The sequence below is a fragment of the Diorhabda sublineata genome, chromosome 8, assembly GCF_026230105.1.
Source record: "Diorhabda sublineata isolate icDioSubl1.1 chromosome 8, icDioSubl1.1, whole genome shotgun sequence".
In the NCBI taxonomy this organism is placed as follows: domain Eukaryota; kingdom Metazoa; phylum Arthropoda; class Insecta; order Coleoptera; family Chrysomelidae; genus Diorhabda; species Diorhabda sublineata.
In genome coordinates, this window is record NC_079481.1 from 11,123,843 (window position 1) to 11,149,963 (window position 26,121).

Genomic DNA, 26,121 nt, shown 5'->3' on the forward strand with positions numbered 1-26,121 from the left:
AGTGGTTAACCGAATTATCCCAAATATCAATATGAATCTCAATTTTTTTATAGGACTGTAGAAGAAATGATATGTGCAATATGTGTATAAAGTGACTTTTTTTCTACTCCTGGAATTACCGCTACTATTACTACTACCAAACATGTTGAATATTACATAATATTCCTTATGACTCACCCCGTATATGTATTCGAGCCAAAAATATCAAATTATACATTCAAATTTCGTGGTTTACAGTAGAAATGAGTTGACAGAAAAATTATTTCCAAAAAAACTATAATATTTTCCAGATAAAAGATAATCATCAATCATTTCTTTTTATTTTTTGTCCACCATATCCACAAGTTATATCCCTCTATAATTGCTTGGTTCCTCCATGAGATCTTCATCAACTATTTCCTCTTCTATATCTTCGTCCTGTTCCGTTTCTTCTTGCACCAAATTTTCGAAACATAAAACAAAAAATTTGAAATTTGAATTCCAAATGTTTCTAATGAATATTTTTTTAAATTCTTCTTGTTTCGTTATATCCAGAGATTTCTTCATGATACTGCATAAATCCACTAATATTGGCTGCATCATCTATTTTGGTGAATAAAATTTGTCTTAAATCAGAAAATCCTTCTTTCAAATCGAAATATTCGGATTATTGATAACTGAAGCGCCACATTTATTTTATTCGAAGTTTTTGTTATTAATATATTTCGAACATTACTAATTAAAGTTAATTTAACCAAATATCATCGGTCTTGTATCAACAAAAGTTTTATTTGTTCCTTGCAGTTGCTCATTTATAATACTTTGTTTTTCAAAGATAATTTTCTAGCTTACGAATGCATTTCTGGAAGATAATTAATTCCAAGTCTGTGGTTTAAAAATCAAACACATCTATAATCCTATCGAAGCAATTCCTTTTATAAGAAGCGAAGATTTCACATGATTATACCTTGCAACTAAATTTGGCAACGAAATCTAGCATGATCTAAAGCCTGTCGAGTTTATTTTTTAATTGGGACACACGGGTTTAAGTCATACCTTACTACTGGAATTCAGCTTGTGAGGGTTGATACAACGATGTCTTCTTCAAGCTAATAGAAAGTGAAGTGCCCCAAGGCTCAGTACTAGGCCCTATTTTGTTACTTCTGTTTATAAGCGGCACTTCATAAGACCATATCTAGTGATCTAATCAACCTTATCATTTAAAAATACGTCACAACATTTTGTACTAAACCACTGACGTCGTTAAGTCTGTAAAATTCTTAGTGCAAATAACTGAACTCATCCATCCCCTTAACAGTCTATCATGCAAACAACCTACTCCACGTTCAAAATTAGTTTGGGCTCAATATTGTACTATTAAAAAAAATGCACAATCATTTGCCACTTCAAATCAAATCTATTTCTGAGTATTACACACCGGGTTATTGTTTATATTGATTTTTAATATCAATTATTATTATTATTATATTATTATTTTTATTAATATTATTATATATTAACATTTTATTTTATTTGTGTACTTATAAGTTATTTGGGTTTTTTTATTCAATTATTTACAAGCTTTTGCTTACATTTTTTCGATATTAAAATAGTTTTTCTCTGTATCATCATATTAGTGACTAAAATAGAAAAATAAAAAAATTCTGGATTCTTTCAACTAAAAAAAATCTTTTTTATATACAATAAGTAACTAAAAATATATTTATCACAAAATTATAATAATAACTTCATATTCTTAAGGCCAATTTTTATAAACAGTATCACGTGGTAAAATATAGAGCTCAGATTAAACGAAAATTCAAATATAAATCTATAAGTTTATGTATTACGGATTATTTACTACGTACAGCTATAAAAAAAGTAGATACTCACATTTTTCTCAAAATTTTCATCTCACAATTCACATAAAGTATTTACTTCAACGTTTCAAAAACAAGTCGTAAAAATCATGAAAATCTCTGGTCCAAAGTGACCTGCTGTTAAATCCCTTTACATTTTCACCCCTGCGAGCGTAAATTTTCCGCGAGGCCATAAAAATGCCTTGCGGACACTATAAACATTACTGTTTGGTATATGCCGTATGTCTGCCGGTTGTGTTTTGAGCTTCCGAAGGCCCATTGCAAGCTTTAGACTTTTGAATTCTCTTGCGCAACAGACTGACGCACGCGGGCAGCTTTTCGGATCGAACTGCAGACAGTGGCGGAATTGAGAATGACGTTTTAGGAGAATAGAGTTTTGAAAAATTAAATGAGTCCCACGCTAAAATGATTTATCATCTAATATACTAGTAGAAAAAAAAAAAAATATCTGAACTGAAAGAGGTGGATGACAGATTATTGTACGACTAGAGTTTCAAATAGCACGTAAAACTCCACGAAATCCAAATTTCCAAATAAAAAATCATTTGCAAGAAAGATTTGGAAGTAAAGTACATGCTTTGAGGTCGAAGCCGACTAGCAACACGCCACGCCACTCTACGCCATTTGTCGCATATGTGTGAATATGTTTTTCCACTTAATTCAATTGTTGCGTTCACAGTCAGCTCATCACACGCCAATCCATGCAATCATATGCATACGTATTCGACACGTAGCGTAAGGTGGCGTGGCGTGGCGTGTTTTTAGTGAGTTTAAGCATTTATTCTTTATAAGTGGACAAAGTTCTTGTCACGATTAGAAATCATGAGATTACTATGAACTAAATCAAAGTAGTAAATTGGTTTTTCCAAATAATTCATGTATTGGGCTAGATTTTCGAAACATAGGCGCAGACTAATATAAACAATTTTGTTGGAGGTGGTTCATTGACTTTTGAATCTACTAGCTCCTGTGACTACCATGAGGTCGTGTATGCTGAATGAAAATTTACAGAATTGGCTAAATTCAAAGAATATCATGTACCGGTTCTGTTTGGACAGGTCAAAAGCACTATGTGTTAAATAAACAGTTTATAATACGCTTTCCATAAGCTAATACAGTTGATTAGTGTAATTCGTCCACAAATTCATTGAAAAAAAAAATATCGAGTCACCTTTGATTTTGATATGACAGCACATGAACCGAATTTACTTCAATCGATAATTCGATTTCTTTCAATTCAGTAGTGAAATTTTTTATTATTATTATTAATATTGAGTAGCGACATTCTTCGATTGAAACAATATGTTGGATAGAAATCCTCTGCAGTTTCAATGTGAGTTATTCTCTTAAAACAAATTACGCTTTACGGATTTTACAAGGCTGTTTCTTAAACCAAAATCAAGAAACCAATTCAACTGTTATCAATATTCACCACTTGAATTAAGCTTCATCTGGTAATACGAGGATGGTCTCAGAAGTACCTGGTCCAATAAAAAAGACACAAAAATTTTGGAAAAAATATTTTTATATTGATACCCTTCTTATAAAAAGAATCATCAAGCACCTCAAAATAGCTATTATCTAATTGTTGGAAAATTTTTGACCACCAAGCCACTTTCTCAAGTCTGGATACAGTAAATAATCCGAGGGGGCTAAATCTGCTAAATAGGGTGTATGAGGTAGAAATTCATACATTAATTCATTAATTTTGGTCATGACAATAATGGATGTGTGAGCTGGTGCATTATCTTGATGAAACAACATTTTTTTCTTAGCCAAATGCGACTGTTTTTGCTTGATTTCCTCGCTCAAACGTTGTACTAAGTTATCATAACACTCGCCATTGATAGTTTTTTCTTTTTCAAGATAAATCAACGAAAATTTTTTCACGAAAATTCCAAAAAAACCGACACCTGCAGATGGAACGGTTTTTAGAGCTGGTTTTCGTTTTTCAATCCATTGGTTTAATTATTATTTTGGTTCGGGTGTGAAGTGATAGTGATGGTGGTGAAAAAAAGTGTAACCCAAAGTAGAGTCTACTAACGCCTTTGAAATACCGCACTCGAGGCACTACCACCCCACATCTGACTAGCACTCCAGAACCGTGTTTTATATTGCATAATATTCCTTATGACTCACCCTGTATATGTATTTGAGTCAAAACTATCAAATTATACATTCAAATTTTGTGGTTTACCATAGAAATGGGTTGATAGAAATATTATTTTCAAAATCTATGGAAATATACTATTTTCCAGATAAAAGATGATCATCAATCATTTTTTTTTAATTTTTTGTCCACCATATCCTCAATTTATATCCCTCTATAATTGCTTGGTTCCTCCATGAGATTTTCATCAACTATTTCCTCTCCTATATCTTCTTCCTGTTTCGTTCCTTCTTGCATAAAATTTTCAAAACATAAAATAAAAAACTTAAATTTGAATTCCAAATATTTGTAATGAATATTTTTTTAAATTCTTCTTGTTTCGTTATATCCAGAGATTTCTTCATGATACTGCATAAATCCACTAATATTGGCTGCATCATCTATTTTGGTTAATCAAATTTGTCTTAAATCAGAAAATCCTTCTTTCAAATCGAAATATTCGGATTATTGGTAATTGAAACGCCACATTTATTTTATTGAAAGTTTTTGTTGTTAATATATTTCGAACATAACTAAATAAAGTTAATTCAACCAAATATCATCGGTCTTGTATCAACAAAAGTTTTATTTGTTCCTTGCAGTTGCTCATTTATAATACTTTGTTTTTCAAAGATAATTTTCTAGCTTACGAATGCATTTCTGGAAGATAATTAATTCCAAGTCTGTGGTTTAAAAATCAAACACATCTATAATCCTATCGAAGCAATTCCTTTTATAAGAAGCGAAGATTTCACATGATTATACCTTGCAACTAAATTTGGCAACGAAATCTAAAATGATCTAGAGCCTGTCGAGTTTATTTTTTAATTGGGACACACGGGTTTTAGTCATACCTTACTACTGGAATTCAGCTTGTGAGGGTTGATACAACGATGTCTTCTTCAAGCTAATAGAAAGTGAAGTGCTCCAAGGCTCAGTACTAGGCCCTATTTTGTTACTTCTGTTCATAAACGGCACTTCATAAGACCATATCTAGAGATCTAATCAACCTTATCATTTAAAAATACGTCGCAACATTTTGTACTAAACCGCTGACGTCGTTAAATCTGTAAAATTTATAGGGCAAATAACTGAACTCATTCATCCCCTTAACGGTCTATCACGCAAACAACATACTCCACGTTCAAAATTACTTTGGGCTCAATATACAATGAAAAAAAATGCACAATCATTTGTCAATTCAAATCAAATCTATCATATTTATTTCTGAGCCATACACACCGGGTTATTGTTTATATTGATTTTCAATACAAATTATGACATATTAGTTTGAAAAATTTCCTATCTTATTATTATTATTATTATTATAAAAAACATATTGCATAATATTTTTTATGACTCACCCTGTATAAGTATTCGAGCCGAAACTATCAAATTATTCATTCAAATTTCGTGGTTTACCATAGAAATGAATTGACAGAAATATTATTTTCAAAAACCTATCGAAATATGCTATTTTCCAGATAAAAGATGATCATCAATCATTTTTTTTATTTTTTGTCAGCGACTATATTTTCATTCTTTCTAATTTTAAAGTTTCTTGTGAGTGTAAACTTCTGGAAGTTCCCCACTTCATAATAGCCTCGCATGCATCATGTGAGGGTCAACTTCGGATATAAATCATCGAATTTTCAAGATGGTCGAAGTTTGTGTGTGTGTGTGTGTGTGAAAGTTTCGTAGATGTTTGGTTAACAGTGGGAAAGTTTCGAAGATGTTATGTCTCGTGTTTGATTAAAATCTTATATCGGATAAATAGGAAGATCGATAGGTTGTTTGTGATAAGAAAATTCAATCATATGATGGAAAATCGAGAAGAACTTTCAAGCCATCGTTTGAGTATCAAATATACAGGGTGAAACAACGAAATTGGATAAATCCATTGAGTAGGTGATAGTGAAAGTAGCATAAGTCATAAAATTTCACCAAATTAGTTGAATATATACTTGAAATCCTCAAACTTAGTAATATACTGATTAAAAGCTTTAGTCCTAAGCAGCACTACATCCTGTATTTAAACTAAGATGACTGATTCAAATTTAAGTTGGCAATTCTGTTGATTCTTGACTATTCAAATCGCATTTGGTTCCACATAGCACTTTGATAGAAGTTGTCACAATTAGTTGAGTGACAACTTTATAGAATCGATGGATTAATAATCCGATTCATTGGCCTGCTATGTTATGAGATTTCAATCCTTTGGATCCTTTGGGGGCTGCTCGTATTTTGAGAAAAAAATTTTTCTACAAAAATTCATGTCAAAAGTGCCCAATGGACAAATATTAGAAAAAATTGCGTGATTTAGACTTCCTCATCGTTTTATCCAAATATGACACCAAGCGAATTTTTTCTGTTCTCGGACTTCTAAGGATGCTCGCTAGACAGAAATTTTGCACAGATGAAGTGGTTATCGCCAAACTGGAGCCTATTATTTTAGCTAAAGACAAATCGTACTATAAAAAGGATATTAAAAAATTGTATGAACGCCATAATTGTTGTGTGGCCCTCAAAGAGAATTATATTGAGTATTAATCAAATTCTATACAAAAACAGATATTTTCTATACAACACTATTTTTAAGTACATAACCTCAATTAACCTCAAATTGTGACGTAATTATCTAATTCTAACCTCCAATTATCAAGTTTATTTGCTACAAATACAGTTTGTAGGCCAATGTTTATATCCGAAACAGACAAGTCTAACTGTAAGAAAATAAATAATCTCGAATAGGGATAGTAAGGAAAATCCAATGAAGAGACCCAATAAACCTCCAACGTTGGCTAAAAACTCCAAGTGTCCGTACAATTCACTTCTCACGCGAGGTATAAAGTAGACTTTCTTGAAGTATATTACCAATTGAGACCAAACTTTCCTGTAAATAAGAGAAGAAGCGGATGTAAGTCCGGATTAAGTTCGTGCAATAAATAGTCGGTTATATAAAATTGAGCTTCATACTGTACATCGTAAACAAGTTGATAAGTTTATGGTATGTCCGATTTTATATTTAAAAATAATGTTATGTTCACTTTTATTACTACTAGAGATTTTTAGCTTCGTGGCAGTTTGTTGTGGCTGCAAGTTTGAGGGATGAGAAATTTGTTATAGGGGATGTTTTAACGGTAAAGTGACTTTTTAGATGTTGATTTTTTGACATAGAATACAAAGTCTGTTCTTAAATCATTTTCAAACATTTATTCATGAAAAAAATACAAACAATTAGAATTTTTCAAAGTATTATCCAAGAACACCTCACCCGGAATGATGATTAGCTTCTAAGTCACGGTTTGCAGGAACGCCTCTACCAAACCATGATGTTTGAGCGTCTGTTTTATTGTCGGGAATGAAAAAAAGTCTGGTGGGGCCAAGAAGGATCCTGGTAAATCGTTTTCAGTTGGTTTTTTGCTTCTCTGACAATACACATTTTCTTCGTGGCTGGGATTTTTGTCACCACCTCAAATACTTATGTTCGAGAAATGCTCTATATCAATCTGATACTCATCCTACGATCACTGTTGAATAATTTTTCAGTTGTAGGTCTTGCTGGTCGAAGAACGTCTTCGTCATCTTCCACTCTTCGTGGAAGAGTGTTCAATAATCCCCACGTTTACTCAGGAGAAAAATCAGTTTTACTACTTCCAGAGCAGACCTTCTACGAAGAAAAACCGATAGAATTTGAAAGTGATGATTGTGATTATAGACTTCTCTAGTATTTCTTTCTAAACATCCTTTTCCATGTGGCAGCTCCGTCTGGTATGTAGCTTCCGAGTTTAAATAATATTTTTCTTGTTAATTTCTTCAATCTTCGAATGTTCCACGTTATCCTCGTCAATCTTTCCAATTACTTCATTTGCTTTTGCAGACATTTTTCATAATCGTTAGCGACTAAGTCGTAAACAGATACAAAAGTGTTTTACGCAGAATCATGGGGCTGATTTGGTAACAAATTGTAAAAAAAGTTGCCACTTTTGATAAAGAAGAAAAGAAGACATAATGCTTATTCCACGGCCAAATTGATCGACTTGAACTACGAGCTCCTACCCCAAACACTGTAATCTCCCGCGATTTCCAAATTTGAAATAATCACTTGCCGGGCAAAAATTTATGTAAAATGAAAAGGTCTACTTCGCAGATCTCAAGAAAGCATCTGCCAGTTTCTCCAGCTTCTTCGCGATATCCCTCTCCTCTTTTTCTCTTGTGGAGTCCACTTCAGGACCTGTTCATGTATTCTGTGCTCTAACATTCTTTGTACATGAACATACCAGATGAATCGTTAGGTTTTGATGTCATCATATCCATTAAACTATCGTTTCTTATCATATTCCTCCTGCTGTGCTTTTCCAGGAGATCATTTCGGTCGTCATTAGCATTTTTTCCGTTGATTGTTTCATCTGCCAGTTTCTACAGCTTCTTCGTGATATCCCTCTCCTCTTTTTCCTTTGTGGAGTCCACTTCAGGACCTGTTCATGTATTTTGTGCTCCAACATTCTTTGTACATGACCATATCAGATGAATCGTTAGGTTTTGATGTCATCATCTCCATTAATCTGTCGTTTCTTGTCATATTCCTCCTGGTATTCTTTTCCAGAAGTTCATTTCGGTCGTCATTAGTATTTTTTCCGTTGATTGATTTATCTGCCACATACTTTCAAGGATCATGTTATATATTTGTTATTCTTTGGCTCTTAATACGTCTTTATGTCTTGCTCAGTTGTTCCGATGCGAATATCTTCAATATCATTGGGTTTGATTATCCACTACATAACATTTAAACTATGTTAATGTCTTGTTTTGCTTAGCCACTTACGGTCAAATGTTCGAAACTTATAAACATATTATTAGAATACAAATTGCAAGATGTGCTTTTCATCTATCTACATAATTATATTTTCAGTTCAATTTATACTAAATTGATAGTAAATAGCTCGGTATACACATTGATTCAAATACATAAATTCCTAAATATGCAATAACTACTTTTTAATTTTATTTTACAAACACAATTTGATTTCTATCAAACTTTTCCTCGCTCAGTTCGTCAGATTATTTCTGACCTTCGGAAGTAATAACCACCACAACTACCATCAACACCATCTATTAAAAAAATCGGAAAATACTTCTGCATTATTTTAGGTTATGTTTACATTAAGATTACATACTGATTTTGTCTCTGATTTTTCTTCATTCCTAAAGCTTCGTATTCCTTGAATTTATCATAATCTATTTCAGTGATTTCGGTTTCGTAGTCCAGCATACTGCACATTGGTAGACATTCGCATTCGTCGTACAAACCTCTGTTGTTGTCTATCGAATGCTGGAGGTTATTCCAATCTAGATTATCTGAAATATGAAGTACGAGATGTTTAAAAAAATGGTTCCGTCTCTAGGATAGAGAAAAAATTGGAAAATATTTGGGGCTTGCTCAGTGAAAAATTTTCGTAACTTTATCCGTATTCAAGATAAAGGGCGTTGAAAAAAGAAATGGCCCAAATCTGGACCTATACTGAGCCCATCGTAAAATCATGTATGGCTAGATATGGCGATGAAATTTTACAAGAACTTGATCTTCAGTTATACCAATTTAGAAAATAAAATGTTACCGATTCGATTTACGCGGGCAGCTCAAATACTACAGCCCGGATTATTAGTAGACCCGGTACTTACTTTTCACTTGTTTCATACACATGGAATTTCCATTCCCGCAAATCGGTGTAATGGCTTCTCCTAAAAATAAAAAAGATTTTTTTAGTTCAAATAGTGATTCGATTGTTCAATAAACTATGGAAATCATAGCCTAATGGGAAGTATTGACAATCCGCATCTAAAATAGGCCAGGTATTCAAGCATTTCCCCTCCGAATTCTTTAATGAATCACCGATTTATTTGAAATTTTGACAGATGATAGATGTGTATCCGAAAAGATCAGCAAATTTAAAGTAAAAAATGCCATATGAAGTTTTTTCTCCAGATCAATAGTTTTTGAGTTATTCGCAATTAAAAAGTACGTTTTTTCTTCAAAAAACCGCATTTTCAGTAGTTTTTTACGTATAACTCTCTAATAATGCATTTTATCGAAAAAAATGTGATGAACAGAAATGAAGCTTATAAAAAAATAAACAAATTAAGGTATGATTTAAGATCTTAATGTTGTACCTAAAACAAGTTATAGTTACTTGAATAGCTTTTGTTTTACGTAATTACGTTATCACGTAATAACCTCAAATAACGGGAAAATTGTACATTTTCCAACAAAAAGTCATGAGATACTTTTTGCACTAAAACTAATGCCATTTCAATGCAAATCAAAATTAAAATACTCTATTTGGATGTTATTTACGATATCTGAAAGTTTGACTGATTTTTTTTATTTTTAAAAAAATTTTTTTGTTAATTTTTCTCTTCATTACTATAAGAGATACAAAAACAAATTTACAATCAAATTAAAGTAACTTTAATGACAATTATTTTGCTTTTTTTATTTTTTTGTAGCATAAAAATTGACGGAGTTCTAAGCAAATTAATCTGTCACTATAGTGCGAGGATAGCTTATCCACAGCCCTTTGACCCTTTATCAATAGAATTTTAAGAATTTCAAGCCCTTCTAGCATACATAGGCTTGTAGCACTGGAAATCACCTTCAAAATCGTTTTTTGTAGGATGTCATAGCTTTAAAATTAATGGAGTTACATAAAAAATAATTTCAATTTCAATTTCTGGCGCACGGATTTTTTATTTTGATGCTAAGTTGCCTTTAGATACATTTGAAGGTACCAAGTGGTTAATGGGTGGTTCTTGAGGGATGTCAGGGTGTAGAGAATGACAAATCACTTCGAATTTGCAAAATACCCTTGAATACCGAAAGAATTCAAAATCAAAACTCAACCAATCATATATTTTTTTTATTTTTTATCAAAAGGGTGGTTCTTAAGAGATGACAGGGTATACACAATTAAAAATTACTTCAACTAGAGATAAGAAACAACCAAAAAGAATGCAAAACCTAAGAATTGGCAGTCATTAGATTTATTTTTATTTCATTCTCTGCAAAGGGGTATTTTTTAAGGGTTGAATAATAGAAATGGAATTACAATATCTCAAATCGTCAAAAGATTTTTTCTTATATTATATTCATCAGAAGGGTAGTTTTTAAAGATTTTCAAGGGTTGATACTTCAAAATATCAAAATTTATTTAATTATACAATATGTTAAGATATTTATGATGCATAAACGAAAAACATTTGAATTGAAAAAAGTAGGAAAAACTATAATATTGGTATTTTTCGGTAAGGGTTGGTTTTCACATTTTAAAAACAATTTGCACACCTTGCGACTGATTATATCTTGATATGGAGGGTAAGATAAGCTTAATTATAAATTTTGAGGAAAATCGGAGCTGCATTAAAGAATTTGGAGGTTTGACACCATTTTGAGCTTGAATTCCTGCACTAAAACAATAAAACACATCAAGTTTATGTTCAGTTTGAAAGTATGAAAAATCTGGAAGCGAAAAAAATCAAGATCAAGAAATCGTTTACGGTTAATCACTTTGTACTGAAACCAACAAACCAATTTAATATTTATATCTGTCGTGTTCAGACATGTATTTCGATGGAAAGACAGTCAGGATCAGACAGAAAAGAAAATGTCAAAAAGAAGAAGAGAGAAGATTTAGTTGGAGTGGTTCACGTACAACTGGAAGTCATTTTTAAGAAAATGAGCAGAAAATTCAAAATCGATATGTAAGCAATATTCTGAAGGAACAGAAAGAAGTTCAAAAAATCAAGAAAATCAAAGTTCAAATATTGTGATAAGCAGCAAATGAACCAAAAATCAAAATCTCAGTGACAACGAGTTTTCGCCCGCTAAAGATTCGGAAATCATTATCAATGACGATTCATATTTCACTTTCGACGTGAATGAAACGGTAAATAATAACAATTATTATTGTCAGAGAGACGAGGAAGTGAATTTAGAAGTATATTCGAAAATAAAAACAAAAAATTCAACTCGAAAGTGTTGGTACGGTTGTTATCTGCGCATAGAAAAAGCACCATGGAGGAAATCTTGTATTTTGGCGAGATATAGCAACTTCTTATTATGAAAAAGACGTTGTGAAAGCTTGTGAAGATCTGAATATTATTTTATCTACCACAAGACTTATGATTATATCGTTTCTATGTACAGAACACCTGACGCATACTTTTTGTCACAAATAACTGACCTTACTGGAGTCCTTATTGGATTTTTCTAGTATGATCAAGGATATAATTGCAACTATGACAACTAAGACCAGTTCTAGTACTACAGACCATGTCGTGTAATCGTATGATCCAAATTCATCGACTATATTGTCTTTAATTCATGTCTCTTCGATCATGAAGCATTTTTAACAAAATTTTTGATAAAATCCAATAGTTGAAATGCTTCTCGCCAATTATGCCATATTTTATCAGAAAACAAAACTTCAAACACTTATAACTAGCAACTAATTGAGATATTCTCTCTGGTGATGTGTGTGTATTAAAAATAAGCGAAATAAGCCCTAGATTATCAAAGTTTTATGGATAGCTGCAAATAACGTGAAACTATACAGAAAAATTTACCATAAGATGATAAAAGTCACTCTCCAATTCTCGTGACGTTGCTAAAGAAATATGGGATATATGGTCAATTGTGGATGATATAAAAAATAAAACTTCTTCGTCAAGAAGAATCTCAACTTCACCTGATAAACTTAATAATTATACAACTCCTTATGATCTATTTTTGTAAGGCATACGATCAATATTTTAATTAACAAGTTGGAGGGGAAACACCTTTCGTATGGTTTAAGTCATACCTTACCAACAGAAGTCAGCTTGTAAGGGATGATACAACTATGTCTTCTTGTAAGTCAGTGGAATGTGGAGTGCCCCACGGCTCAATACTAGGCCGTATTTGCTAGCCAAAGATCATATTTTTTTCGAAAACATAAATAAAATCGTGACAAGTTATATTTGTAGTAGTTAGTATTTCCATGATATGGTTGAAAATTAAACTTGAAAGAGGGTTCTTTAAAATGAATTTTAGGGTCATCATTTATGTCAAATAATAAGAACAAAAACAAAGTTTTTTCAGTTATTCTAAAATATCTGGTTAACGGGACAAAACTAAAAAACTTTTCTTCATAGAAAACTGTTTATAAACTACTTCAGTGGTAAAATATGTCTATTTGTAAACGATATTAGTTTCACAGCTAATTATTCGGGAATGTGCAGTTGAGTAACCTAACCTTTTCATACTTACTCAACGTTCAGAATTAGTTGAGGGCTCAATACTTTATGAAGCAAAATAATGCACAATCATTTGAAATCAAAACATCTCTATCCAAATTTCGTAATAATTTGAAGGCATATTTACTGCAAAGCGCTTTCTATTCTATAAACTTTTATTCTAATATCAATATTTTTTAATTTGGATCACAGGTTTGTCGTTCTTATTGATTTTTATTGAAAAATATCTCCTATTTTAGGATTGTCTCATAGTTAGTTTTATTATTTAGTTCAATTTTTTATTTGTGTATTTATTTAGTTATTTTTAAGCTTATTTCTTAGTTTTTTACAAGATTTGGTTCACTAATTCTAAACAATTTTTGATTATGAACTATTTCTCTTTCTCCTTCATTTATTGAGAAGTTTAAGAATGTTCTTAACGTACTCAACTAAAACCAATTGCTGGCAAAATTTGAAACGAAACGTATATTCATAATTTCTTCATCTGATTCAGTTATATAAATAAAACGTGTGGCAATCGTTGTTGCTAGAGTAAAATACAAATAATTAAATTAGAAGAGTCATACATGATTTTCAAATAACCATAGTGGAACTTACTTGGCATGTAAAATGCAACACAACCACAAACAGCTCGAGTTTTGTTGGTAATACATTCAAATTGGCAATTTTTCTGCGTATAATTTTTAAAAAAGTTCAATTTTTTTTCTCCTTGTAGATAACATTCTCTCTTCTTCGGACTATAGTCTTGTACATCATCGGAATTTAACATTTGCGTCGGTGTAATTGCCACAATAACAGCTTTCCTCATAGGAACTCGAAAATAATGATTCTTGACCAATGGATATTGAACAGCTTGATGTAAAACTATCTAAAACAAATAGAACATATAAAGATGATGATATATATTCATAAATAAGAAAGACATCACTTAGTTCAACGCGTTTTCGTAACCGAAGCTTCCACAACTTGAAGTCAGTATCTGAAAAGAATTTATTAATTGCTTCATTGATCTGAACCATAACCATAAGACCAAATCCGACTAATACACTGGAGTTTAATGACAATTGAATTATTTTCACGAAAAAAATCACCAGGTGTTGGAGGATGGTCCCAGAAATACCTGGCCTTACATAGAGATGACCTACGAAGACCAGCATCGCATTGGTCTACCAAATGAGGTGACGACTCTAGAAATGTTGAAAAAAATCCACAAAAAGGTACTGGATGATCTTCTTCTGACATAGTAAGCATTTCAAAAAGTGCGATAAATCGTTTATTAATTGAAACTTTAGACATAAGAAAGCTGTGCGCAAAATGGGTGCCACGTTTGCTCACAATGAAACAAACACAGCGTCGGGAAGATGTTTCCATTGAATTTTTGGTAATTTTTGACAGTATCAAAGCTATTTCATAAGCATGGATGGAACGTGGTACGTAACAAAAGAAAAATCAAAACAATGTACTGAAGAGGGAGGACCAGGTTCAGAGAAGGCAAAGACCATCTGCAGATAAGATCATGGCGTCGGTTTTTTGGGACAAATTCCATTGAATATCTTGAAAAATGGAAGACTATCAACGACGATGCATTATTCTTGATGCGACATTTACTGACTCCGGAACTGCAGGTAAACATTTTAAGGCAAATCAGTTTTCTCGAAGGGATATTAAGCGAAATATCACAATCTTTTGACCTACTGAAAAAGAAAAAAGGAACTGGACGCAAATCCCAAAATTAATGATTAAGAGGAAAAACTCCAATACAATGTTCCGAACGGATATAACGAGATTAATAATGATAACAATCTTGCAAAAGATTGTGCAGTTTTTCGTTGTACCGTGGGAATTTTTCTTGTCGATAAAACGGCATTCTAAAATGCTGGAAAAAATTTGTTCCGTTGTCTAGAAGATATGTGGAAATTGTGGAATATTTTCCTTCTGTAGACCAAGCAGAATTCACCCAAAATCTATGCTTTCTGCTATCCTTCAATGAAGTTCTGAGGTTTTTCTGAGATTTTCCTCATCTTTTTTGTTCAAACACAGTGCAAGTATTGCTACATCGTTTTTCAAGCATTTTCCAAGCAGAATGCATCCAAACATTTTCCAAGCAGAATGCATCCAAAATCTACGTTTTCTGCTATCCTTCAATAAAGTTCTGAGATTTTTCTCATCATTTTCGTTCAAACTCAGAGCAAGCATTGCTACATAGTCTTTCAAGCATTTTCCGCTCAAGACTTCCGTGATATTGTTTCAACCAAGACTGGTGACTGTAACCAAAATAACGAAAATGTAATTATAGATATTCTCACTTTGTAGAGCCATAAGGGGCTTACAAACGTAGGTAAGGAGCCCATCATCAGGAATTGTACAGAGTTGTATTTATATACATATCCTTAGCGAAGATAATTTCAGTAAAATTAAATACAAATATTTGTTGCTTTAAAGCTACATATCACTTTTTGACAGAGCTAATGAATATTTGGCACAAAAAGTTGTTTTTTTGCCATATCTTTCATTCTCAGTTCTATAACAGAAGAAGAATTCTTGGATGGAGTGTTATTAGTTCTTGTTTCTCATTTAAGTTGAAAGCCTATCAATTCGATTAGTAGTAGGAAGGTAATTGTATAACAGTTTAACCACTTTTCTTGCTCATTTCGGCTACAACATGTTCTTTGACAAATATTTTTCTTCCTAAAACCCCTATGAGCTGCTTCTTCGTATAAGTCTCTTGAAAATATAAATCTTGCTCGAGTAGAAACTCCTCTATGTCTGCTTAGGAAGAATTTTAAGAATTTGTTTTGAATGATTCGAAACGGTATCAATTGCACTGTTTTTATACAATTTTTCGACCAATTTTTCTTTCAATCAAGACTTGAAAAAGTTATCTCTAATATCCTGGCGGTAATTTGAAGAACTCATTAATAAAACATCATTTACTCAACCTCTGAATTCGATGCTTTCGTTATATATTTCCAATTATCTTTTATCCAGGCTATTTCCTGGATTTCCGTTTCATTATCACATCTCGCATCCCAATTTTTCTATAACCTAGTTTGAGAAAAACATTTTGGATAGCATCTCTTTTGGATATTCTTTGACTATTGATTGATAACAATTAAAATCATTTTTTGAACTTCTGTTTATGGATGTTGCCGTATCTTTCCACCTGTTTGGTTTATCTCTGTGCTATGCTCTATTAGGACTGTTACCGAATCTGCAACTCGACTTGTTGAACTTTGATCTTGAAGCCACAATCACCACATATATTATTATGAATCAAAAACCTCGTATCTGGTTCAAATACAAAAATCCTTTCATACACAAAGGCTATAAATAATTATATTTTTGGTCGTTGGAGTCACATCAAAAATAAGGGTAACTAATTTAATATCTAAGGGACACTTGGAATCACTCAGCTAAGACGTTAGTTCCCATCAAGAGAATACAATAAATCCTAACGAATACAATAATAAATTGAAGTTAGGTAGGTAAATATATAGTTAGTAGTAAATATATGATACTTTGTATCATTTAAATAGATGATTAACAGATCCTAATAGTTGTAGAGGTTGTATGTCAGTTTTGGTTACATTCGTGGAATATAGCCTAATTTTGAATAAGAGATTATTCGGTTACTTGGGTATTTCAAGCTATTAATTGTTTGTGTAATGTTGTTTATCTATACTTTTGAATGATTCACTGATTTTGGAAACTAGATCTTGGACATGGACAAGTTTCTTGCTATTCAGTTCGAAGTTAACTGTTTTTGTGAGAGTTTTCGTCATTATATAACAACTTTGTTCAATCCCGCACCGGGATTAATTTCGGGGGATACAACGGATCAAAATCGGATTTGAAGTATTGATACGTGATTCAAGGGATGTGTTTACGAATATGTCGCGTTGTTATCAATTAAATTAAAAAAAAAAACAAGTTACCTGAAATCCTTGGAAATCTGTACATGCGTAATCGACATCGCTTTCGTTAATGAACATGTTCACTGTAAGTGAGTTAGTTGAACCAGGTAACAACGCGCGCCTTGGATAAGTGTAAATACCTGCTTTCGGAGAATAACCGGAATCTACTGTCCATGCATTGGTGAAAGTTATAGTATCAGGTTTGTAACTGTATTCGTGAATATATCTGAAATCAAATTTTTCATTGGTTATTTATGATGACAAAATGGCAGTAATCAATATAATAGTCAATCCAAGATATAAATACTTTCTGCGCCATTGGAAAATGGGACAAGAAGTTTTAAGAGATCGGATCAGCACTCAATGAACAAAAATCTAATCGTCCAAGGTCTTCTAGATCTTGTAGGTTCAAACGTGCGTCGGTCATCATTATTTCGCGTTTGACACAAAAATTTGGGGCTGCATCCTTGCGAAATTCAGTTGATACAAGAATTGAAGTCTAAAGATGCTGGTCAAAGGCTTGACATCGTAACCTAGATGATTGGGCGTTTTCCAATGTTAACCAATATTGCATGAAGTTGATTTTCATCATAATTAGCGACTAATCCAAATCACAAACAAAGAAACTCCTACAATCGCTTGGAGTGGCTGCTATATCAGCATAAGGAATTACATCTCCTTACTTTTTTGAAGATGAAAGACGACGCACAGTTACAATGAATTCAAAGCGTTATGTGCAGATGTTAGATGTCATCTTAGTGCCTGAACTTCAAAACTTCAATGGTTATAACCAAAGAACATGGTCCCATCTGGACAGAGCAGCTTCACATACGTCCACGAGTTCATAAAATTTTTCCTGGCAAATTCATCTCCAAGATAGGTGACCTAAGTCGACCTCCACATAGTCCCGCTTTAACACCCATGGATTTTTTTCTGCGAGGTTATGTGAAATCTAAAGTTTGAGCTAACAAATCATCACAAAATGGCGGTTATCACGGAAAAGAGCTACCGAAACGTTATAGGAAATGTTAGTGCTCGATCGCTACTAGTTGACGATGATGTGAAATAAATATTAAGTTATATACGAATTTGAAATGATTGTTTTTGAAGAAGTTCGTGCTGTTTTTGTTGTTCAAGATTAATTTTAATCAACCAAAGAGAAAAAAATCATTAAAAGAAACGGAAAGGTAAATTTGTGAATAAACTATGAAACAAATATAACTTACGAATGGTTATTGAGCACATCCTTCTGTTCTAACATATTAAATGTATAACATAATCCTTCGTCGGTTACAATTGGATGAAATATTCTTCTGCAATCGTGTTTCTTTCCCATCCAAGAACAAGAATCAATGAATTTCGCGCTCCCCTATATATGAAATTGATAAGAATTTTCCAGTTTTAGTATATTTTGTATTGTTTTTATTCACTCCTCGTAATTAGAATCGATATGATCCACAATAATATCACTGAACACACAGTTTACACTGTCAATACACTAATTAAACTGTCTGACGCTTGTTTCGATAACGAAGTTATCGTCGAGACTAACTTTGAATATAGAACCCGCTTTCTTCAAAATTCGTTTCAATTCTTTTGTATAAACGATTGAAAGGTACCAGAGCAAATTTTTTGTTTTTCTTTTGAAATTTTCGACTGATTTGCTTTCCAAAATGATTTATGTTTAACCATTAACGGTGTTAAGCAATTTCCCATTGCTGTTCTTTCGTTTGGTTTGTAGAATTCGTTATTGTACTAGAAATACTTTTGTTCCATATATATTTTTGTTAATTTTATCATTATCAGCTTCCAAATTATATCTCAGAAATTCCTCAAGGTACTCCAAGGTCTACAGGGCATCGACACGCTGGGAAATAACGAACTTACATTAAATGATATTAAAATCTTGGTTAACTTTTAATCCACTTCTAAAATCATAGGAATTGGTCGCGATTTAATTCCATTTATTGACCAAGATGATTGTTTCAAGCATAATTCACTTTCAGCCTCTGAAGACAACTTGGTTATCGAAACGCACGTCAAACAGTGTGATTGTTGGTGTTGGTGTAGTGGTGATAAAAACAGTGTGTTCATTACGTTTAATCCACATCTAAAATCATAGAAATTGGTCGCGATTCAATTACATTTATTGACCAAGACGATTGTTTCAAGTATAGTTTACTTTTAGTCACTGAAGACGATAATTTTTTCATCGAAACGCGTGTCAGATATTGTAATTGTGAGTTTTGGTGTAGTGATAGATTAAACAGTGTGTTTACTATGAATATTATCCTCAATAATCCATAATTAGTTTGCTGATTCAGTTAATCGTTAAATTGTTAAATGATTTTTCTTTCCAAACATGGAATATATCAAAAATCAGAAACCGTGGCATTAAAAGAACTCATTGGTGGAAAGAAATGGAAAAATAAGCAATGAAGAGAAAAAAACAGAGATTCATCTATCTACAAAAACTGAAGGATAGTACAAAACTACATAAAAACGAAATATTGGAAGTCAAGAAAATGATTAAAGAAGAAAACAAAAAATGATGATTGGATTAATACGAAATACAAAAAACTTAAGTGGTAACCTTACAGAGGCTAAAAGATGAAGAAGGACAATAAAACGGAAGAAAAAAGAAACCATATTTCAAATAATTGATGCGATTAAAAGAATTAATAAGGTAGATTCAGTAAATATGCCCATGTTAAGCAAAAACCTTTATACAAATTAGAAAAAGTAAATATGTACATTGATATTTCATAGAAAGCGTACCCTCATTCTTAAAGACATAATTTATGGACATCAACACTATTATTTGTTCTTCATTTTTTCTTTATATCGTTTTTTCCAATACTGACTATTTAGGGCGTATTAGCAGCCCATCGGAGGTGCCCAGGGCATGTTCATGATATAAACAGTGATTTATTTGGTCAAAAACATAAATATTTCGTTAATTGAATATATTAAGTTCAACAAACAAACTACAAATTAATAAATCAAACTAAATAATATTTCTGAAGAACTGAATATAAATTTTCATTCGTGCGTAAACACGCTCTGAAAAAATAAGTCAAATGTATCACAGCAGAATATATACAGTGATAAAACTAGCAACAATCTGAATAGAAAAAATTTATTTTATCCTTCTTGGTGAGCCCTACGCATTCTTCGTGAAAGTATACCGAGCACAATCGCAGCTTTTTTAAAATCTTCTTGGCAAGCTTTACAGTACCATCATTCTTTGTGTCTAATTTTTTCTCCCAGATCTTCGTTCTTTGCATCGATTTTTTCCATTTTAATTTTTACTGGCACTGTTACAACTCTTTCGGTAGAAAAAACTGCTTTCTATACAATAAGGGCTTTAATGTTTATAGCTTTTTTTCTGATTGGTTTTGGTTTATCCTTATAGGTTGTCCTGCAACATTTCAGTAAAACTAACGTCCAGGAAGCTTTCATCTTTATTACTACTCGTCTTATTGTTTTCTACTTCAAATTGAACTTCTGAATATTTATCTCCATCTCATTTATTTAGCTTTCTCTGAATGTTTTCTTACTTACTTCTTACCCTTTTTTCTTTGATGCTCGTCTTCTTAGACTTTTCATCCGATGTTTTTTTTTTTGATTTCGTGTTTTGTTTCGTCTTCCGAGGAAAAAGGTTCTGTATAAAGAAATGTCTTCATCTGCAGATAAAGAGCCACATGAATGTCGACCATTTTCGTTTATTGTGTCTTTTCGATTCAAATTTATGTCAATTAGAAATCTGCGATATGTTTTTCTTCGCTTAACAACTGGAAGGTCCAGGTTGAGGTGTGGTCTCCCTTCCAAACTCTAGGTTTTCTTCTACTCTGTATTTTTTTTCGATATTACGATATTATTGTCATCTTCAAGATTTCTTTCTGTTGAAACACTATCACAAACAATAGAGAATAGTTACCCAAATCCTTGTTTAGTTCAAGCTCGCTCAAGCTAGTTCAATTTCGATTGATTTAAATACCGCCTTGTCCATTGGCTGCAGCTCATGTGTCGTATTGCTCGGAAGGCCCAAAAGAACTGCAGTTTCCACTATAGATGGATCTAAATAGCAAAATGCACCATGGAAAATTAAAAGGCATTTTCCTGGAAGATTAAAAGTTCCAAAGTGCTTTATCCATTCTTTTAATGTCTCAATGGTCATGCTTGCTTTCTTCTTCATGGTGACCATAGTTTCTGGTGGTACGTTGTAACGCCACTCTTGTTTTATTGTTGGGAGAATGCTTCTACCACTAGCGTTGCTACAAGCAACGACAGTGACATTTTCGACGTGTTCTGGTGCCACTAAGCAGACCCTTTTCGTACCCTTTTCAGCTAGAATCGTTTCCTGGTGATGTAGAATTAACCTACATCTTTTCCATTAAATCAAGTTTTGTTTTAAGTTTGAGTTTCTGTGCTCTATTAAGGTTCGTCTAGGAGAAATTTGTGGGTGTCTTTTAAAGAATGCTTCAAACAGTGACGGCCAGAAAGTCGTTTTTCTTGTGAAAACAGGTTACAAAGACCACTTCATTCAAAATAATTATATCCAGATCTTCGAAGCATTCATGAATATTATGATTAATAAAACGATTAAAAGTACTGCGAGGTATTTTATATTGCCTTGAAGCAGAGATTTTCGACACTCCGTTTTCTACTGCTATTAAGGTCAATTTAAGGTTATCTTCTGTCTATTGGGAACGAATTCTTTTTGTTTGATGAGGTGACATCTTCAACAATTGAGATCATATGTCAGTGGGCATATTAACAAAATAGAGAGTTAAAACTTTTTTCAAGTAATTTGGGTTATTTTGAAAATAAAATAAAAAGACCTATTTTATGATGTTGTACTTACAATTATTGTAAACAAACATACACGAAATTTACTCTCTATTTAAGCACGTAATAGTATATTACACGTACATTTCACGAGTGCGTAATGGGTTTACAACTCGTGTAACGTACTATACTTTTTCTACGCACATTCATGCATACCACTTAAGAAAACGTGTCCTATTTTTAAAGAAATTGCATAATGTGCTGCCTACATTTAGGGGCATCACTATTTCAATCCTAAATATATTTCGCTAATGCTAAATGTTTTGATATTTTGTAATTTACTAAATTTATTTAAATAGACAGAATAAAGTCTTACGTAAATAAAAATTTAATTGTAATTTAATTAAACCAAGAAGTTCAAGTTTTCTTCTCAAAACCCACGTGTATGTTATGAGATCACATTACGTGCATGTTATTGTTGAATGTCATTTACAAGGAATGTTGAAAGTGCGATTTTTGACGTTTATAGACATGGGTGTAGGAAAAACTTACATGTGAACCACTTATAACTTCTCGGTAGACTGAATAGCCCAAACTGATTTAACTTGTAGGACTGTGGAGCAAAAATTCAACATATCACTCCCCTTCTATTGGCAGACAAGCTAAACTATTCAAAATGGCAGCGGATAGGCATATTCCCTACACCTACCTTACAGGAAAATATTGCGCAACAGTGGACATTGAAATACTAAGAACAAAAGTGACACCATAGCATATCGATTTCAATAACGAGGGTGGTTCAATTATAAACCGGAATTTTGCTATGAAAAATTTTATACACATTTTACAGAGCTGAAGTATTTTACAGGTTTTCCTGCTAGTTTCTTTTATATTTTCACCACCTCTTCGAAGGGTTTAGGATACATTTTTCGAAAAAAATCTCTCAGTTTATTACATAACCATTCGCTTACGAATATTCCTACTTCCTCATTGTTTTCGTGCCTCTTTCAATCGACTAAATAAATAATAATCACATGGTGATAAATCGAGACTACGAGGAGGGTGTTTTAGTATTTTTCAACACAATTCGTTAAACGTTTGCATCGTATGTGCTGTATATGGTTTGGCATTGTCTCGCGGCATTATCGCACCATGGATTGGCATATAGGGTTGTTTTGATGCGTTAACTGGTTTCACCGTATTTTTTATGAAGTTACTATAATACAATGCATTGATAGCTTGTTTTTCAGTGCGAAAAATAACCAAAATTACCCTTTTCATGTCACAAAACACCTTCTTTGCGAAAAGAGTCTCTTCTGTGGTGAATATTCGACGCAATAAATTTTTTTCCTCATCATACGTCTGCAAGAGACGTGTTTTGATCAAAACACGTATAATAATGCGTTGCACAAGACACTAGTAGTCATACGTTACCTAACAGACATTGGTATATCTTTCTAGCTCTTGACTATGAGTTAACTAAAAAGAGAAATTACGCGGTCCCGACTACTATCTACGATTCGTAACAGACAAGTCTAGCATCCAGTGTAGCCAATTTCACGATACTAAATTTTTCGCGCGTTTATTGAATAATTCCGGTTTATTTTTGAATTATAGTTGAAGTAAAATGGTAAACTAACGTGTGCAAGAATAAACTAAAATTTTAGATCAAATAGGGGTTAATAGACGTAAAATTTACAAAACTACAACTATTTTCCACATCACTTTCCAGATTTCTGCGAAGTCAACATTTTTACTGTCATGCATATGAAATAATGTCTTCAAATACATGTATAAACCTATCCTGTTTGTGATTCGAGACATGAGGGCTTCAAAGCTGAAGTAGATCAAGTGATTTTGAGAAAACAACATTTGAAGTTTTTTGTAAATGATATATAAGATGTTTTATATAATTTTTTATACTACATTAGAAATTCATTTCCCAGCATTAACTTATACTTATATTTTTTAGACCTAATCCATATCATTTTTCATCATTCTACTGGTTTATTATTAATTAGTATCATCATCGAAAACAATTTCGTCTTCAGCGAGTTCGATTAATTATATCGCCCTTCTTGTGGAAGAAAGTTGAGGTGAGTTTTTAAAATAACCGTGGTGTAAAGGTGAAATATAAGGCAGAATATCAATCATATCTTTATTTTTGGCAGTAGTCTAATTTTTTTTCTTTCGACACCACTAGTTTTTTCACGTCTAGAATACAAAACTGCGAGAAATCGTTCAAAGTTTCTTTGAATCTTATTTCAATTTCATGGTCCTTTTGAAAGCGTATCCAACGAATCTTTAGCCAACTAAAAGGCAAGTTATATGTGTTCTTTTTTCTATTTGTACTTAAAACAATTCATTCCGTTTCATCTGAATCGTGTTGAAACGAGGCTCCTTTCTTTTTGCATACTTTATAACATCAAACTCAAACGAGAATATTTTGGCATTTTCACTTGAAGACTCTATAACGCCAAAATCTGAGTCATTGGGAAGAAACTAATGCCCAGAAATTAAAAATTTCAGGTCAATCGTCTCCGCCGCCATTGAAGGATCCTGGACAAGTTTAAGGAACATAAGAGACAATTTAATGCTGCGATTCTGACCAGTGCAAGAATCTGACAACAAAATTATATTCCTATGGTTAATGGCGTTTTCTTTAAGATGCCTGCATTTCAGCACGCATTGGCCACAGGTTCCTTTACTGGGAACTTTAAAGTGAAGATTAAGTTTTGTTGAGAAAATCTTGTAATAATGTTTTTCTTTTACTGGTTGTTTATTTTCCTGAGATCATTTTTTAACATAAAAATCGTACATTTTCCTTATGTTCAAATTTGGACCAAGGTATCGTCTTTTTTATCCTTCCTGCTGTAGTGTGACTCTGATAAAATCATCATCATCATCAGAATCATCAATTTTATTTGTTGGGACATTCTTTCCCCGGGAGTCTATGACTGCAAAAACCTCTTCTTTAATCAAACAACGATACCGCTCCTCAACTAATTTGTAGTGTATTGAGGAAAAACTTTTTGCATACAGTTTTATCGTCTCCTTTGATACGTATCGAGGAAATAAAAGTAGAATTCTTTTCACGCACTGAACCATTCCTGGGTCGCTTTCTCGCGGCTCTCGACATTTTTACCAAGCCACGTACAAATATATTCTGTTTACTAAAATACTACTAATTTCCAAAACGATTCGAAAAACTTGGATAATTCTTCCGGATTGAAGCTCCTAGTACATTTTCTTTTGCAAACATTTTAGCAGGTATACATTTTCCTTTCTCTGTTTTATAGGTTTCTCCACTATTTCTTAAGAACTTTCGTTCATTTTTCATTTTCGTTTCCAGATCTTTTTCTATCTGGTTTGTCATTTTCACGACTTTCTGAAGCAAATAAAAAAGATTTTTATGAGAATTTAAGTTGAGTGACATGTCACCATTGTAAAGCTACTACATCGTTAGAACGCACCAACTGAGCTAATAGTAGTTCGTCTTCAGATTTCCAATCTGAAAAAAAAACATCAATTGTTTTTTTACTTTATTTTTCGAGAATGTTCGATATTATTGTTGATCATGATAGCTCAATATCATTGTTATTATTCTAGCTTACCGTCAAAATTAATTTAAACACTCAAAAATCATTCAAAATAAGTAATAAAAAGTCAAAATAATTAAAATCCTGGCGATACGGCATGCGGGATTATTACCACCGAACACTTTTAATAAATTGTCACTGCAGTAGTGGTTAGGTTAGCTTAGGTTAGGTGATACTTGACTATGATCCATTGCAGTACAGAAAATTTATATATCTTTTGTGTTATATAGAGAAAAAATCCAATTTATGAACTTGGTCCGCTTCAGCTTTGAGCCCCTCATATATTGACTAGAGTCACGTGGTTTATAATATACCACGTGTTAATAGAGGAAATTTAACATCATGTCTCCATCAAAGGACATAAAAAAATAAAACCTCCAACTCCCAATAAAAAGCATCTACTCGCTTATGTTTCTCTATAATCTAAACTTACTTCTGATAAAAATGTATAAATATTTCCATCGATTGTTGTGATGTTTGGTATATTTTTTGAAAATTTTTTGTCTTCTGCACATAAC

General features: G+C 32.4%; 2 protein-coding genes across 2 annotated transcripts in view; both read right to left on the reverse strand.

The window, feature by feature from the left end:
• Nucleotides 1-2,116, reverse strand: part of LOC130448080 (uncharacterized) — a 167,237-nt gene extending 165,121 nt beyond the window's left edge. The window contains exon 1 of the mRNA XM_056785270.1: nucleotides 1,873-2,116. Coding sequence (XP_056641248.1) covers nucleotides 1,873-1,892 — 20 coding nt within the window. The 5' untranslated portion in view covers nucleotides 1,893-2,116. The remainder of the gene's footprint in view (nucleotides 1-1,872) is intronic.
• Nucleotides 2,117-6,672: 4,556 nt separating this feature from the next.
• Nucleotides 6,673-25,143, reverse strand: LOC130447899 (pickpocket protein 28-like). Its single transcript, XM_056784946.1, has 7 exons — nucleotides 25,045-25,143; nucleotides 18,440-18,582; nucleotides 17,235-17,439; nucleotides 13,897-14,167; nucleotides 9,691-9,750; nucleotides 9,186-9,366; nucleotides 6,673-6,901 (listed from the first exon to the last, which is right to left on the reverse strand). The coding sequence occupies exons 1-7, from the start codon at nucleotides 25,141-25,143 to the stop codon at nucleotides 6,673-6,675; spliced, it is 1,188 nt and encodes a 395-aa protein (XP_056640924.1).
• Between the last annotated feature and the right edge of the window lie 978 nt (nucleotides 25,144-26,121).

Excerpts from the sequence above, each read along its gene's own strand:
- LOC130447899 (XM_056784946.1), bottom strand. The coding sequence starts at position 25,143 with ATGTCGAGAGCCGCGAGAAAGCGACCCAGGAATGGTTCAGTGCGTGAA. Across the intron at positions 18,583-25,044 it reads TCAAAGGAGACGATAAAACT|GGGAGCGCGAAATTCATTGA; the intron begins GTATGCAAAAAG and ends TTTCATATATAG. Across the intron at positions 6,902-9,185 it reads AAAAATCAGAGACAAAATCA|GAAAGTTTGGTCTCAATTGG; the intron begins GTATGTAATCTT and ends TCTTATTTACAG.